Source organism: Meleagris gallopavo, chromosome 1 (assembly GCF_905368555.1).
Source record: "Meleagris gallopavo chromosome 1, MGAL_WU_HG_1.1, whole genome shotgun sequence".
NCBI lineage: Eukaryota > Metazoa > Chordata > Aves > Galliformes > Phasianidae > Meleagris > Meleagris gallopavo.
In genome coordinates, this window is record NC_139404.1 from 1,682,982 (window position 1) to 1,696,871 (window position 13,890).

Genomic DNA, 13,890 nt, shown 5'->3' on the forward strand with positions numbered 1-13,890 from the left:
GACACCAGCAGGATTTGAAGACCCCAAACTAGACCCATTGGTTGCTTCAGGCTCCTGGGAATCTTGTCCATGCTGCACTGCTTTACTTGCCATGGTTTTATCCCTTCAAACCTTCCCACCTCACTGCATCAATGGGCGTACAATTCCCAAGCAGTTACCAAGTACATACATTTCTAATTCAACAAATCATCTTTCCTCAGACTCTTTCATTTAACAAATCCTCATTGGCTGGGCACTGCTTTCATCAACTCAACACTTCCGTTTCAAATCTTTACCTTTCATTAAATTCAGGTTTGTGTTTATTAAGGCTTTCAATCTATCCTCACCATGGCTCACGGTGGGATGGAGAAAAAAAAGGGATTTTTTTTTTTTATTAAGTGAGAAGGAAACTCTTGAACTCCTTTGGGAACCTCCATGAGATCTCTGTCACTTCCTAAGTGTAAAAAACTTACTCCCGACACTAAATTAAATGAGAAGGGAAGGAGAGGGATAAAGATGTCTCTGTAAATCACTTGGAGCCACACAGTTAGCTTCTGTTCAGCATCTTTCATTATACCAATCATAAATCAGCAGCTGAAACCCAAGAGAGTATGAAGGTGAGATTTATTGACATGGGAAACCTGGGAGAGGAACAGCTTGGAGGATATAGAGCCATTATTTTTGCCTCCCGCATGGCCTAGGGTCGTGGGTCTCTTCTGGTCCCCTTCCTTCTCCAAAACGTGCTGGAATTTTTTTGTAATTATTATTATTTTCCCTCTTCCATACAATTATAAGCAACTTGGCTTCACCCTTCACCCTCTGCTCTTTGTGAAGATGGATGCGCTGACCCTGCATTGACCAAAGGACAGCAGTGCAGGGAATGCATGTTAATTTACCCCTTAAAAGCCTGAGAGAGAGGAGGCAAAGTAGGAGCACCTGTCAGAGCCACACGGTCCCATTTGGCATGGAGGAGGTGCTTGGGGACAGCCATGGAAAGATGCATGTTGTCTTCCACGTCAAAGGGTGGAACAAAGGGTTAACCCTGCTTTGAGTCACCATGGGTGGAAATAATCCCTGGGCTGGCAGCTGCCCAAAGCTTAGCACAGAGGTGATGGCTGATGACTTGGTGACCTTGAACCAAAACGAGGACAACGAATGTTATGTAAAGCAGAGATGTCTTCCATCAGGATCATAGAATGGTTGGGTTGGAAGGAGCCTTAAAGCTCACCCAGATCCAAACCCTGCCGTGGGGTGGTTACCCCCTACCTGATCCGGCTGCCCAGGGCCCAACATGCCCTTGAGCACATTTAGAACTTCTTCATGCAGCCCCCACCACCTGAGAAAAGATTTTGATCCTCACATTTCACCTAAATCTCTCCTCTTTTAGTTTAAAACCATTCCCCGTTGTCCTGTCACTATCAGACCATGTTAAAGGTAGGGAAGGAGAGCAGCACAGTCCTTCATGGTCTCCATGGTTGATTACAGGAAGCCATAACACATGGGATTCATGCAAGAAAAACCACTTCAGGCTCCTTTTAAACCAAAGAAATCTCTCCTTTCTCCCTGGACAGGAGTGGCCTCTATGTTGATACCAGGAGGGAATCACAAGATTGCCCCGTGTGTCCAAAGAGAAGATATAATCTCTGGAATTACCTTTGGCACAAGGGATTTTTCACCATGGAGCTCTCGTGCCTCTGATGGATATTGATTTATACCTTCATGCTTCTACTTGCTCTGAGATATAAGCGGGGAGAAGCAAGAATGATAAAAATGTAGGAGCTGCATCCCCCTCCTCCCCACAGCAAAAAAGACATTCAGGCTCAGCAACGAGGGCTCTTCTCTCTCCACCTTTCAGGAGACAGAACAAATATCTCAGAAGCTTGAAATATTTCAGGAGGGTTACCAAAAGGTTATGTCCAAGCAGCAAGATTTACTGCAGAGACTGTGGTGGGTAGCAAGAAGCATTTGCTTAAACTCCAGCTCCAATGGAATGGGCACCTGAGTTGGGTTTGCAATGACTGAGAAACAGACCTAACACTGTTGGAAGAGCTGGAGCTCTTGAATGTGTGTGGGGTGAGATCAAGGAAGGACCTAAATGGGCTCTCATCAAACCCTTTTTTGGCTCTCCCTTAATTGAGGGATGCAAAGAGAAACATGGTCAGTTGGTGTAATCACACCACGCAACAACTTCTCTCATCCCCACTGCTCTTCTGTTAAAAAAAAAAATTGTAATTCAGTTTGACAGCTGCCAAATTAGCAGCATATTATGCAGCATATTCAATTAGACAAGCTCCTGAGGGAGCAGGCAGAGCTAGCAGGGCAGCCAGCTGCTGCCGGGATGCAATGCAGTGCTTCAGTAAGGTATTTTTAGACATGGATGTGGGCATTCAGCAAAGGAATAAGGATCCCTTTGGTGAATCCAAACCAACTTTTCACCGTCTGTTTCCAGAAAATATTTTTTAAAAAGTAAAAATAAAAAGGCGTAGCTGCTGGATTCACAGTAGTCCTTATCAGTGAGGTTAGTATGGCAGGAAGCAGGGCAGTGATGGTCCAAAAGTAGCAAAACAAATAATTTTATGTTCATTTTGTCCAACTGTCGAATTTGGGAAGTGGGTGCTGGAGAACTGAGCCAGCACTTGTCTCCTGCTCTCATCTTCCACTGAGCCCATAGCTGCTTGCCCTGGCTGTCTACATTCTCCTTGTCCATGGCACACTCAGCCTCTAGCACTCAATGTGCTCAGCAATTTGCAGGAAGAGACACTTACAGACCTCTGGAAGTCTTTCTTGAGTTGTAAAACTTTTAGCCAACAAATTTCCTATCGCTTCATTTGGGAGGAGGTCGGAATCAATACACTCTACTCTTATTCATCATTCCTTAATTCAGCAACTCCTTGTCCTACAGCATCCACATGGTCCTACGCCATCCGTGGTTACTCCTACCATGCTGCTATTGGCTTGGGGGAGGAATGGGGATAACAGAATCATAGAATCATTAAGGTTGGAAAAAACCACTAGGATCATCTGGTCCAACCATCCACCTACCACCAACATTGCCCACTATGCCACGTTCCTCAGTGTCACAAGTCCACATTTCTTGAACACCTCTAGAGACAGGGATTCTACCACCTCCCTGGACAGCCTCTTCCAGCGCCCAGTCACTCTTTTGGAGAAGTTTTTCTCCAGCATCCAATCTGAAGAGCTGCCTTCAGCTTTCCAAAACACCTTTGCATGAAGCAAAGACCGGTAAAGTCTTTTCCATTCACGTGACAGAAAGCACCAGTATGGATTTTATTGGATGCTGAATATTTAATTTAAAAAAAAAAAAAAGGAAATTAAACAGCTTGTTATGCTCCCCTCCATAAAATTTAGGACTCAGAGACTTGTTTGATTATGACTAAGTTAAGGTGTTACTCTGCTGTAATCCAAACACGCTTTCTGCCAATGAAAACAGAGTTCCCCGAAACAGCCCTGCTTTTATCTGCCAGCCCATAAATAAAAAGGCACTGAGTTGCAAGTTCTGTACTTTCAGCCAAAAATAAACCTTCTAAACTAAGAACACCGAACTGCAAAGCTTCACAATCTGCTGAACAAAATGTAAATATTGCACGTTGGCAATCCAACAGCACTGCTGCCTTCTAACTTGGCCAGATGTTCCATGCTTCAGGGTGCTGTGGGCAAAGGACGAGCCCACATAACATGGTTTTTGCTGGGAATCTCGTAAATTGGGTGAGCAATTTGATCTGTAGTCTGCTGGGAAGTGGGAGGAAAGCAAGCAAGAGTGCATGGAGGTAAAATGTTGGGGAGGGAAGGCAAGAAATGGTTTCTAACTATAAGAGGGGAGATGGAGTATAGATACAAGGGGAAAAAAATCACAGTGAGGTAGTGAAGCATTGGAACAGGTTGCTTAGACAGGTGGTGAGTGCCACATCCCTGGAGACATTCAGGGTCAGGCTGGACGAGGCTCTGAGCACTGATCGAACTGTAGGTGTCCCTGTTCAGTGCAGTGGAGTCGGACCAGAAGACCTTTAAGGGTCCCTTCCAACTCAAACGATCTATGAAATTGAATATTTGGCTGAATTGGCTTCAGCATGTTTCTAACCTGAGCTTCTCTCTGGTATTTTTAAAATCCCATGGTCTATTTGCCCATTGGGGATGAGTAACCCCATGGAATGTCCCACATTTGGAAGAGCTCAGGGTCCAGTAATTGCTTGCAAACTGGAAGATTCTCTTCCAGTTATGTTATTCTGATACGTGTTCTATTATTATCTGATACAAACCCAAGTAAGCCAACCAAAATCCCAAAGGAGACACTGATGTAGCTGGGGTGTAACCCACCACTGCCCTGATTTTCCAGACATACAGAAATTAGTGTCCATGAGAAATAAAAAAAACAGCCACAAAACAACTGATCCATCTGCACTGCATTCCTAATTTAAGCAGCTCTGTTACCAGGCTCAGCTAGGAGGTGTGATCACCCCTGGCTCTGCTGCGTGTGAAACACAAGGTACCTTGTACATATTCATTAACCATGACATTAACAATACTACTATCACCTGTACAACAGCACAAACTGATGCACTGATCAGCATCCATGTCAATCAAGTGTGCAGTCGGCCGTAACAGCCAGGATAACATCTGCAGAAGTATTTATAGAGACAACACAGCCATGCAGATATCTGTTGGAGATATTGCGACAATGCAGTGGCAGTCAGGCATTCACCTGGCTGTGATGCCATGGTCAAAGCCATCAAGGTTCACACTGCAGCCTCAGCTACTTGAACTCCTCCTGAACCCAGCAGAGCTGCCCTGCTTTTTGTTCTGCCCCAAAGTGGTAACAACTGGTGCTTCTGAAGGGCTGTGCTTCAGCTCGAGGATATGGTCAGCTGCAGTGTGGAAAGGGAGCTACTTAATAAAAGGCTGAGCTGTTTTACAAGCTTGCCTGGAATTTAAGATCAGGGTATCTGCATCTACTCATTACTTACTTTGCTCAGTTCATCCTATTTAAACAACAAAACCACTCAGCCACATTCTGAACAGGTGAAGTGAGATACTGCAAAGCTGTTCCATGGACACGAGTCTGCACTGTGGCAGTGAGTTGTATCTTCTTCTATGCACACAAATACTACTGAGGACCTCTGTAATGTAAATAGCAAACAGTCTTCTTCTGGGTAGTCTGCTCAAGCAAAGGGCCATACTATTTGTTCTACAAATGGATGGCAATGAAAATTAATCAGGACATACATTGACTCAAGAGTTTTATTTATTTGTCAGAGCTCTGTTTTACATATAGAAAAACAAAATCTTCACTTACTGCTTCAGCCAGTTCTCAAAAATTGTAATAATTTTTCTGAGCTTGTTTGTTTAAATACATGTGCAAATGAAATAATTATGTCTCCTCTCTTAAGAAAACACATTTTATTAAAAAAAAACAAAAAACCAACAACTTGCAACCAGTTTTCACTACCAACAACCCTGAATGTTTTGCAAAATTGCTCTTGAAAATAATTCACTACTCCTACAGCACAGGCAATATTACCAGAAGCTCTTATGCTTCCACACCTCAATTAAATCTATAAAATGAGAGGGGCAGGAAATAAATAAATTAACAGAAGATATGGGCATGCGGTCGTGAGGAAAAATTCTACAGCATTTCCCAGCTGAGAATGCCTGGGGAAATCATTTCTAGTGCTGGGAAACAGAGAAATTACTTTTTAATAAAGTTATAAATAAATAACTTTTTTGGAGAGTTAATCAGAAATGGATTTAGAAATAACCTTTGATAGACTTTGCTTTGTCAAAGAGAAATTCTATCAAATTCAGTACTGCTGTTAGAAAGCTTCAGTGTCATTGAGACCAAGATTCGTAGCAGTGGCCATCAAGAGTTGGTGCCCTTTCGCCCAGATGGAATTGGAGGCAGCACAGGTTTGGAGTTGGTGAGCTGAGGCACATGGGAAGAACCAGTCTTGGCTTTGCTGTGTTTTCTCTGAAGATTGTCACTATGAAGTTCAATCTCTGCAGAAATTATAAATAGATAAGTGAAGAAGCTTAAGGGGTATTGATTTTAATGAAAAGTCAGAATTTACCACAAAGTGCATCTCCAGCTGAAAATCCTGTCTTGTAGGGGAGAAAGACTACTATATCTAGGTAGTCTAACAGCAATTCTAACTCATGTAAACAGAGGAGTAACTTTATGCCAATGCAGCCATTATTTTGAATTTTTCCTTAAGTTCATTGCTGCATTAAGCATGTTGCCTCTGCAACATGATGATGCTGTCACATCAGAACGTTGCTTTTTGTGTCATTACCACAGAGGCACAAAGGCTGCCCTATCACCCAAATAAAGCTAATATAGAATCATGAAATTGTTTGAGATGGAAGAGACCTTTAAAGGCCACCTAATCCAAGTGCCCTGCAATGAATAGGAACATCTACAGCTACATCAGGAGCTCAGAGCCTGCTCCAGCCTGACCTTAGGTATCTCCAGAGATGCGGCATCTAGCACCTCTCTGGGCAACTTGTTTTAGTGCCTCACCACCCTTACTGTAAAAAACTTCTTCCTTATGTCCAATCTAAATCTTCCTTCTTGTAGGAAACCATTTCCCTTTGTCCTGTCAGAACAAACCTTACTAAGAAGTCTGTCCTCTTCTTTCTCAGAGCCCCCCTTTAGATAGCATTCCCTTCTCCAGGCTGAACAGCCCCAGTGCCCTTAGCCTGCCCTCATAGGGGACGTGTTCCATCCCTAGGATAATTTTTGTGGCCCTCCTCTGGACACGTTCCAACAGATCCACATCTTTGCTTTACTGAGGACTCCACATACCTGTACTATCTGAAGGATAGTTGGACTAGATGACCTTTAAAGGTCCCTTCCAACAGAAACAAATTCTATGATTCTATGATCATTATAGTAAGCATAAGCAAGACTGTTACTTTGAATAAGCTTCAAACCTTTCAATCTGTCCACTCCATTTTCAGCTCCCCTTGGACCTTGATGCTGAGCTTCGGCAGCTTCAGGAAGATGAGCAGGGGGAAGAGGGCTCCGAACGGGCAAAGCTTCAGCAGCAGGTGCACCAGTTGAGTTTAGAAATAGTCTGCTAGCAGGACTAAATCCTTTGCAGCTAAGAGAAGAAAATGATTTATGTTTTAAAATAGCGATAAAAAAAGCATATACACCAAGTCTGGTACTATTACTGATGTTGCAATCACACAACTCAACCAGAAGTCAGAAATAAATGCCAGTGCTCATCAGTTACATAAGGATTTTTCACGCATTACAGTTCTCTCAAAACTTCCAGCGCTTGCAAATACAACTGCTATCTCTCCCCATTTTCATTTATCAATTTAACTAATTAATCACACAAAGAGTTGTTACAAAGAGGTTCATGCCATACAGTGAATCAACTTCAGAGAATAACAGAGTTTAAGGCGGAAAGGACCTCTGGATCTATTTAGTCCAACTCCTCAAGCATGGCCAACTAGATCTGAGATCAGAACTCATGCCTCCTTATTTGGAGTCTGAAAGTGATAGGATAGGGGTTATGGTTTAAAACTAAAAGAGGTGAGATTTAGGTCAGATGTTAGAAGGAAATACTTCACTCAGAGGGTGGTAAGGAACTGGAGCAGGTTGACTAGGGAAGTTGTGGATGCCCCATCCATGGAGGTGCTCTTGACCAGGTTGGATGGGGCCTTGGGCAGCTTGATCTGGTGAGGGGCAGCCAGGATCCCTTCCAACTCAATCATTCTATGAGTCTACGATTCTGCAGACAATGGCTTCTTTTGGTAAGTAAAATAAAGTGGGAATTGCCTTGAAAAGAAGCAGTTCTGTAGTACTCCAGTGACAACCTGGATCACAAGTAGCCATTTACCAATGAGCTGCAACCGAGGCACCTCTGAATTATTAGGTGTCTTACAGAAAAACTAACCCAAAACAAAGTCTGAGTGGTCTGAGATCCTTCATATTAAGGCAAAAATGAGTAAATGTGACAAAGATAATGACCAGACTGTAGCTTATTCTGATATAGGCTTTCCATTTCATATCTAGATTCATATCTATATAATATCAATTGAAGAAAAGTGAAAGGCCCTGATTGATACAGAGAGATCAATAACTCCTCTTCAATGTAAAACCATAACGTATTTCTGGAGCAATGCCTAAGACATTTGATAATATCTGTCTTCATGTGCTTTTCATACTGCTTTCCTAAGCACTGTTCTGATCTACAAGATTGAACTGATTCATAGGTTCAATGAACGTGGGAGAAAGCTCTAAGATTATCCACCCTGACCTTACTGATAGTGCAGGCCAAAAGAATTTCACCCTCTAATTCTTGCAAGATGCATTATACCTTGTGAGAATATTGTGATTACAGCATTCCAAGGAAGAGAGAGAGAATTTCTGTGGTATTTTAATAAAACCATGCAGTAAGAAGAAGGGATCACGAATAATGAGATTAAAAAGTGTGTTACTCCCATAAGAAACAGGTAATTATCTTCTAACTAGAGGTAGTGTAGAAGTCTATGTGATTTTTTCTACTGCCTTCAAGGTAAAGGAATATTACATTCTGTAATGAGTGTTTGTGTCTTCTCTTGAGGTCTAATTGAATCCAAGGATGCTCACCAAACACTGAATGCTATAGGCCTGTGCTCAACCCTAGCTGTAATCCCATTTTAGCTGCCCATAATATGCATCAGATGTAACTGTGGGAAAGATAAGAAATTATGAGCAGTGAATCCAGCTTCAGTATAAAAACAGCTTGGACAATTCAACAACATCAAAGTCCAGCATACCTGGTGTTGAAGAAACATTGTCACTGCTCTTCTCCCTAGCTGTTCCTTTATAAAAGAGCATAAGAAAAGATAAACTATGGGAAGTAATTTACCTATCACTTGGCAGGAGATAACTCCTGGGTGTAACAGTAAGGCAGGCACCCATGTTCCCCTCAAAACAATACAGATAGGTTAATGACAAGAACCCTACCAGTGCAGCACTACAGCAGAAATCTCTGTACGTAGCTTGTAAGCAAGCAGCTCACAAAATAAAAAACAAATTACCAATATGATTATCCTGTATTGGTTGTAATTATGATTTCTCTGTGAGGAAATAGAATTTTTGATGTAGCACCTTCTTCCACACAGGGAAGTAGTGTAAATTATAATGACAGCTGCAGTCTTGCAAGTGTAACCCATGTTTACTTGTGGCAGCAGACAAGCAAATTTGTCTTAGGATACTCAATAATTCTGACTAAGGAGGTATAGTATGTTAGCTCTGACAGCACCTATAACAAAACTAATACAGGGGAAGACTGGGTGCTTCACTAAATGCCTCACTATTATTTCAGTCTTAGCCAAGCAGTGAGTTTTAATAAACCTTGACATGAGGCTTTACTGTAATGCTCATTTCCTTGTTTAGTTGCACAGAATTTAGCAGAAGGCTTCTCTAGAACAAACATCATGGGAAATGATTAAGGTTTCTTGGAATGCTTCTCAGAAAGCTATCAAAAAGTAAGTGGAGAAATTACAGCTTAAAATCTGCTAATAATCTATGTCTAGACCTTCCCCAGCACAGAAAACTACCTCATGTGGAGTAGGAATGTGCCCTAACTTTAAGCTTTTACATCTACCTATATTTTCCCATCATTTAAATGGAAAGGAAATGAATTTTTAAAAAAGGACCTGAATATCCCATGGAATAATGAGATAAATGGAGTCTGTGTGCACAGATTATATTAGTAATGAGTAGAAGACTAAAGCCCTGGACTACTACACATTCTGTTTTGATTATGTTTGCACTGGACTGCCAAACCCCAACATACATCATTGCATATGTTGGCACAATATTTCAATTGACAGATATTCTTCATTTGATTGTGTTTTGAGATAGTTTGCTTGCTAAATGCATAGTTCAGTTATAGGTGAGGTTCTGCCTCCACTCTCAAACTTACAGATAAAGGTAGACTAACAGGTTAAGAAGTTTCCACTCACCAGCTCTCTAGTTCCTAACTCCGCTTTGTATTTCACTCCTCCCCTCTTCTCCTCACCTTGCTATGCTGTAACCAGATCATTTTAATAGCTGGCTTATACAGTAGCCTTACAAGCACCTCTACTGGTATGGGTGAATACCCCTCTAGAATGAGAAGTAATGGCCTTAAGCAGTGCCAGAGGAGGTTCAGTTGGAAATTAGGAAAAATTTATTCTCAGAAAGAGTGCTGAGGCATTGGAACAGGCTGCTCATGGAGGTGGGGAACTCACTGTCCCTGGAGGTGTTCAAGAAACATGAGATTAGCACTGAGGGACGTGATTAATGGGCATGGTGGGAATGGGTTGATGGTTGGACTTCATGATCTTAGAGGTCTTTCCCAACCTTAATGACTCTGTGGTCCTATTTGCAGTCCCAGCACTCTAGGGTTTCTGTTCATGGAGCATGATAAGGGACATCATAAAATCCTACTAAGAAAGATCTCAGCATTGAGAAATAAAACAACAAAATTGGGACCTGGACACAGTTGTCCAGCAAGTTGTCAGACTAATCTGCAGACCCTGATCCTGGCAAACAATATTTGCTTTTTTGCCTGCGCCTGGAAGTCAAAACATTCATGATCTTACCCCTTGTTGTTTTTTTTAATCTTACTCTTTCTTCCATTCCAAATGTGAAAAGCATAACATTGGGAAAAAGCAAAAGAAAAGATTAAACCACCTCAATATTCAGACAAGTAAAATCACTACAGGTTTTACTGCAGTACTTCAGAAGGGAAAGATTATTTCTGTCAGTATTTCAAATGCATCTATACAACAGCATTTCCATCAACCATTTCTATTAGAAAATTTATTCCAAACTTTCCTTATTTCCCTTGCAAAAGAATTTGACAACGTGACTCTGTACAGTTTTGCGGTAGGCCTTGATGCATGCACAGAAAATGAATCAGATTAGCAGTTTGCATTTTCCCTCCTCACAGTTGTTTTTCCACTGTGTTATTAACAGTGCTAAATGAAAACACTGTTAAAGTCAAAACACCAAAATGTGGTGGAGTGGAAAGACATATTTATTCCCATATGTGAAGGGTGAGACCTTTACAATTCAGCATAGCTTCACACTCATTTGAGTTATAGGTCTTGCCACTTACTGGTAAGGACAGATGATGCATAACCCCTTTGCAACCTATTATGCACTCAGTTTCTCTCATATGCTCACTCTGTTCCCCTTCAGCACACTCCACTGTGGCACAAACACTGAGGACAAATGAATCTGCAGAGGCCTACGGTTTCAACCTCTTTACAGCATGCTAATTAACTACTTGTAATTACAGTGGCAGGTAGTACATCACATAAAGGGAACTGGCAGCCTCCCTAGGATATAAAAGGAACACAGATTTTTTTTTTCAACAGTAAGTTTATCTAAGAATTCTTCTTCAATAGATCAAGAACAAAGTGAATGGGCTGAAATCTTACAAAGATATTAGCATTTCTCATGGCTTTGACTTATGTGAAAAGCTGTCTAGTGTGTGTTTTGGTTTTGTTATTTAATGCAGAGATTCGTTCACTTAAATAGTTGGAAAATACATGGCATGGGTGTTTTAATACATAAGGAAAGGTAGCTTGGTTTGTAAGGAGTGAGAATAAGGTATCAGCTATGGGATTCAACCCATGATCTAATTCCAGCTTTCCAACATCCATACAGCATAGACATCAGTTCACAGTTGCAGTTTTCAGATGAGCTTTGTGTGGGTTCATAAGAGTGAGGAGAGCTCATTTTAAGGTGGTCCAGGGCACGGCCATAAGTGCACACCCATTTTCATGTGTGGATGGGGGTTCTGGCATGTTATACTATACTGGGTCATGCTGTGTGGCATCCGGCTGCTTCTGCGTATCCCGTCTGGGTATGAGATTACAACAGATGGCCAGGAGAGGGGAAAAAAGGCTTATTCAGAATTCTGCATAGAAAAGCTGCAGTGTCACTTGCTCTAATAATTGGCAGCCAGAGCTCAGACATTCTTATGGAACAGGACAGTAAGAGCGAGTCACAGCTGTCTTAGCAGGATGGCAACGTGGACTTGCAGAACTAGTCAGCAAAATATAGCTTCCTTCATAGCAGGATGCCTGAAAGACAATGTAGATGTAGCCTTTGCAAATCTTGTTTCCTTCTCTCTCTACAAACTTTACATGAGATAGGAGCTGTCTCCTTTTCATACCTTGGACCCTGTTTAGCTGTGGAACATATAAATGAGGATGTTCATCACTCATTGAATGAGATATGCCACATAGCAACAATGACTGAGTAAGGAAAGGCAAAGGTACTACAGAGGATCCTGGCAGGGTCTGCTGTTATCATCGATGAGATATGAATTTGAAGATTGTGCTATTATCCAGAGTGTCCCAAATGGTATTCAGTGTTAACTATGATAATCCTCTAAAAAGGATAACAAATAATTCTTGTTGCAATATCTGACAATTTGTCTAAAAAAAATAGTTGTCACTGAAATTCTTTTTCTCTATACCCACGCCAAGTTTCATTCAGCATCATTTCCCCTTCAAATATCCTGTTAATTGAAAGGTCTGAAAATTCTCTTTTTATGAATTATGGTGTCTAAATGAAACCATTCCTGTGAATGACAAGACTTGTATACTGTACATTTAATAAGGCTGTTGTAACAGATGAGACAACTGCATTAGTTTGGACAGTAGTTTTACATCTTATGTACTGCAGCATTAACCTTCACTGCGCTCAGTGGCAGTCTCAGAAATGGAACTCACCTGCTTTCTGTGTTAATCAAGGGGAAGCTGTGGGCTTGGATGACACTCTTTCCATCTGAGACCAGAGAACTACGTGCTGTTGGCTCCAATAATTGTTGCTGGGAGCCGCCTGGTGCAGGAGTGATTCCAGGGTCCCTAGAAAAAAAACACAAAAAGAAAATAGAGGGCTTGTTACAGGCTTTTATATACTGTGACAGAATAGCTAGTGCTTAGCTAGCTCCTAAGATGTGTCTGGATAAAGGGGAGAACTATCTCCAGTAGAAGAGAAGCAGGAATAAGCAGCTGAGATAGTAGTCCAGGTTCTGCTTAGAGCCAGTAGAGAGGAACAGTCACATTCATGGCGATTGCACTACTGACATCACTTCATTTATAGACTTGAACCATAGAACTGTTTGAGTTGGAAGGGACCTTTAAAGGTCATTTAACCCAGCTGCCCTGCAATGAAGAGTCAGGAACACTGTAGAACAAAGACCAAGCACAAGCAGCACTGAAGATTGTCAGAAATAAGACATTCTCAATGAAATGCTGAATTTAAAATTACACCTCTTAGGAGATTCCATACATCTACTCTACTAGAGCCATCCCACTGACACAGGTGAACGACCTTGGAAGGAATCAATTTATTTCTAAGGGCTAAGAGCCCATTTTACTTCTGCATTTTCTGCTTTCCCTAGGAAGCTCACTGAGAGCATTTTTAAGTGCAGTAGCAACTGCTGAATGCTTGCTCCATGGAGAAACGAGGTTTCAAAGAATCAGTGGAAAAGACCACTAGGATCATCTAGTCTGACCATCAGCCTGTCCCCACCATGCCCACTAACCATGTCCCCCAGTGCACCATCTCCATGCTTCTTGAACACCTCCAGGGATGATGACTCCCATCTTCACAGTTTCGAAGTTTAAATTTATTTAAATCTTCCCATGCTTCAAGCTTTTGTTTCATTGTCATCCACTGCTGGCTAGCAATGGTGTTTGTTCATTATTGGCTCAGACAAAAATCTGAACCAAATTTATGGAAAAAAAGGGTCTGATTCCACTCGGTTCCCAGAGCTACTGAGTGCTCTCAGAAATCACTTTGTCTACATCAGCATAATGGAAATAAAAATTAAAAAGAAATTAAGAAATTCTTGTCACAAAGAACTTTGGTCAATGCAGGATAGAAGAATTACG

General features: G+C 41.6%; 1 protein-coding gene across 1 annotated transcript in view; it reads right to left on the reverse strand.

Moving 5' to 3' along the window:
• Positions 1-5,217: 5,217 nt before the first annotated feature.
• LRGUK (leucine rich repeats and guanylate kinase domain containing) overlaps positions 5,218-13,890 on the reverse strand; it is a 49,456-nt gene continuing 40,783 nt past the window's right edge. Inside the window, exons 18-20 of the mRNA XM_010710159.4 lie at positions 12,724-12,858; positions 6,925-7,094; positions 5,218-5,991 (exon numbers count right to left, since the gene is read on the reverse strand). Coding sequence (XP_010708461.2) covers positions 5,855-5,991; positions 6,925-7,094; positions 12,724-12,858 — 442 coding nt within the window. The 3' untranslated portion in view covers positions 5,218-5,854. The remainder of the gene's footprint in view (positions 5,992-6,924; positions 7,095-12,723; positions 12,859-13,890) is intronic.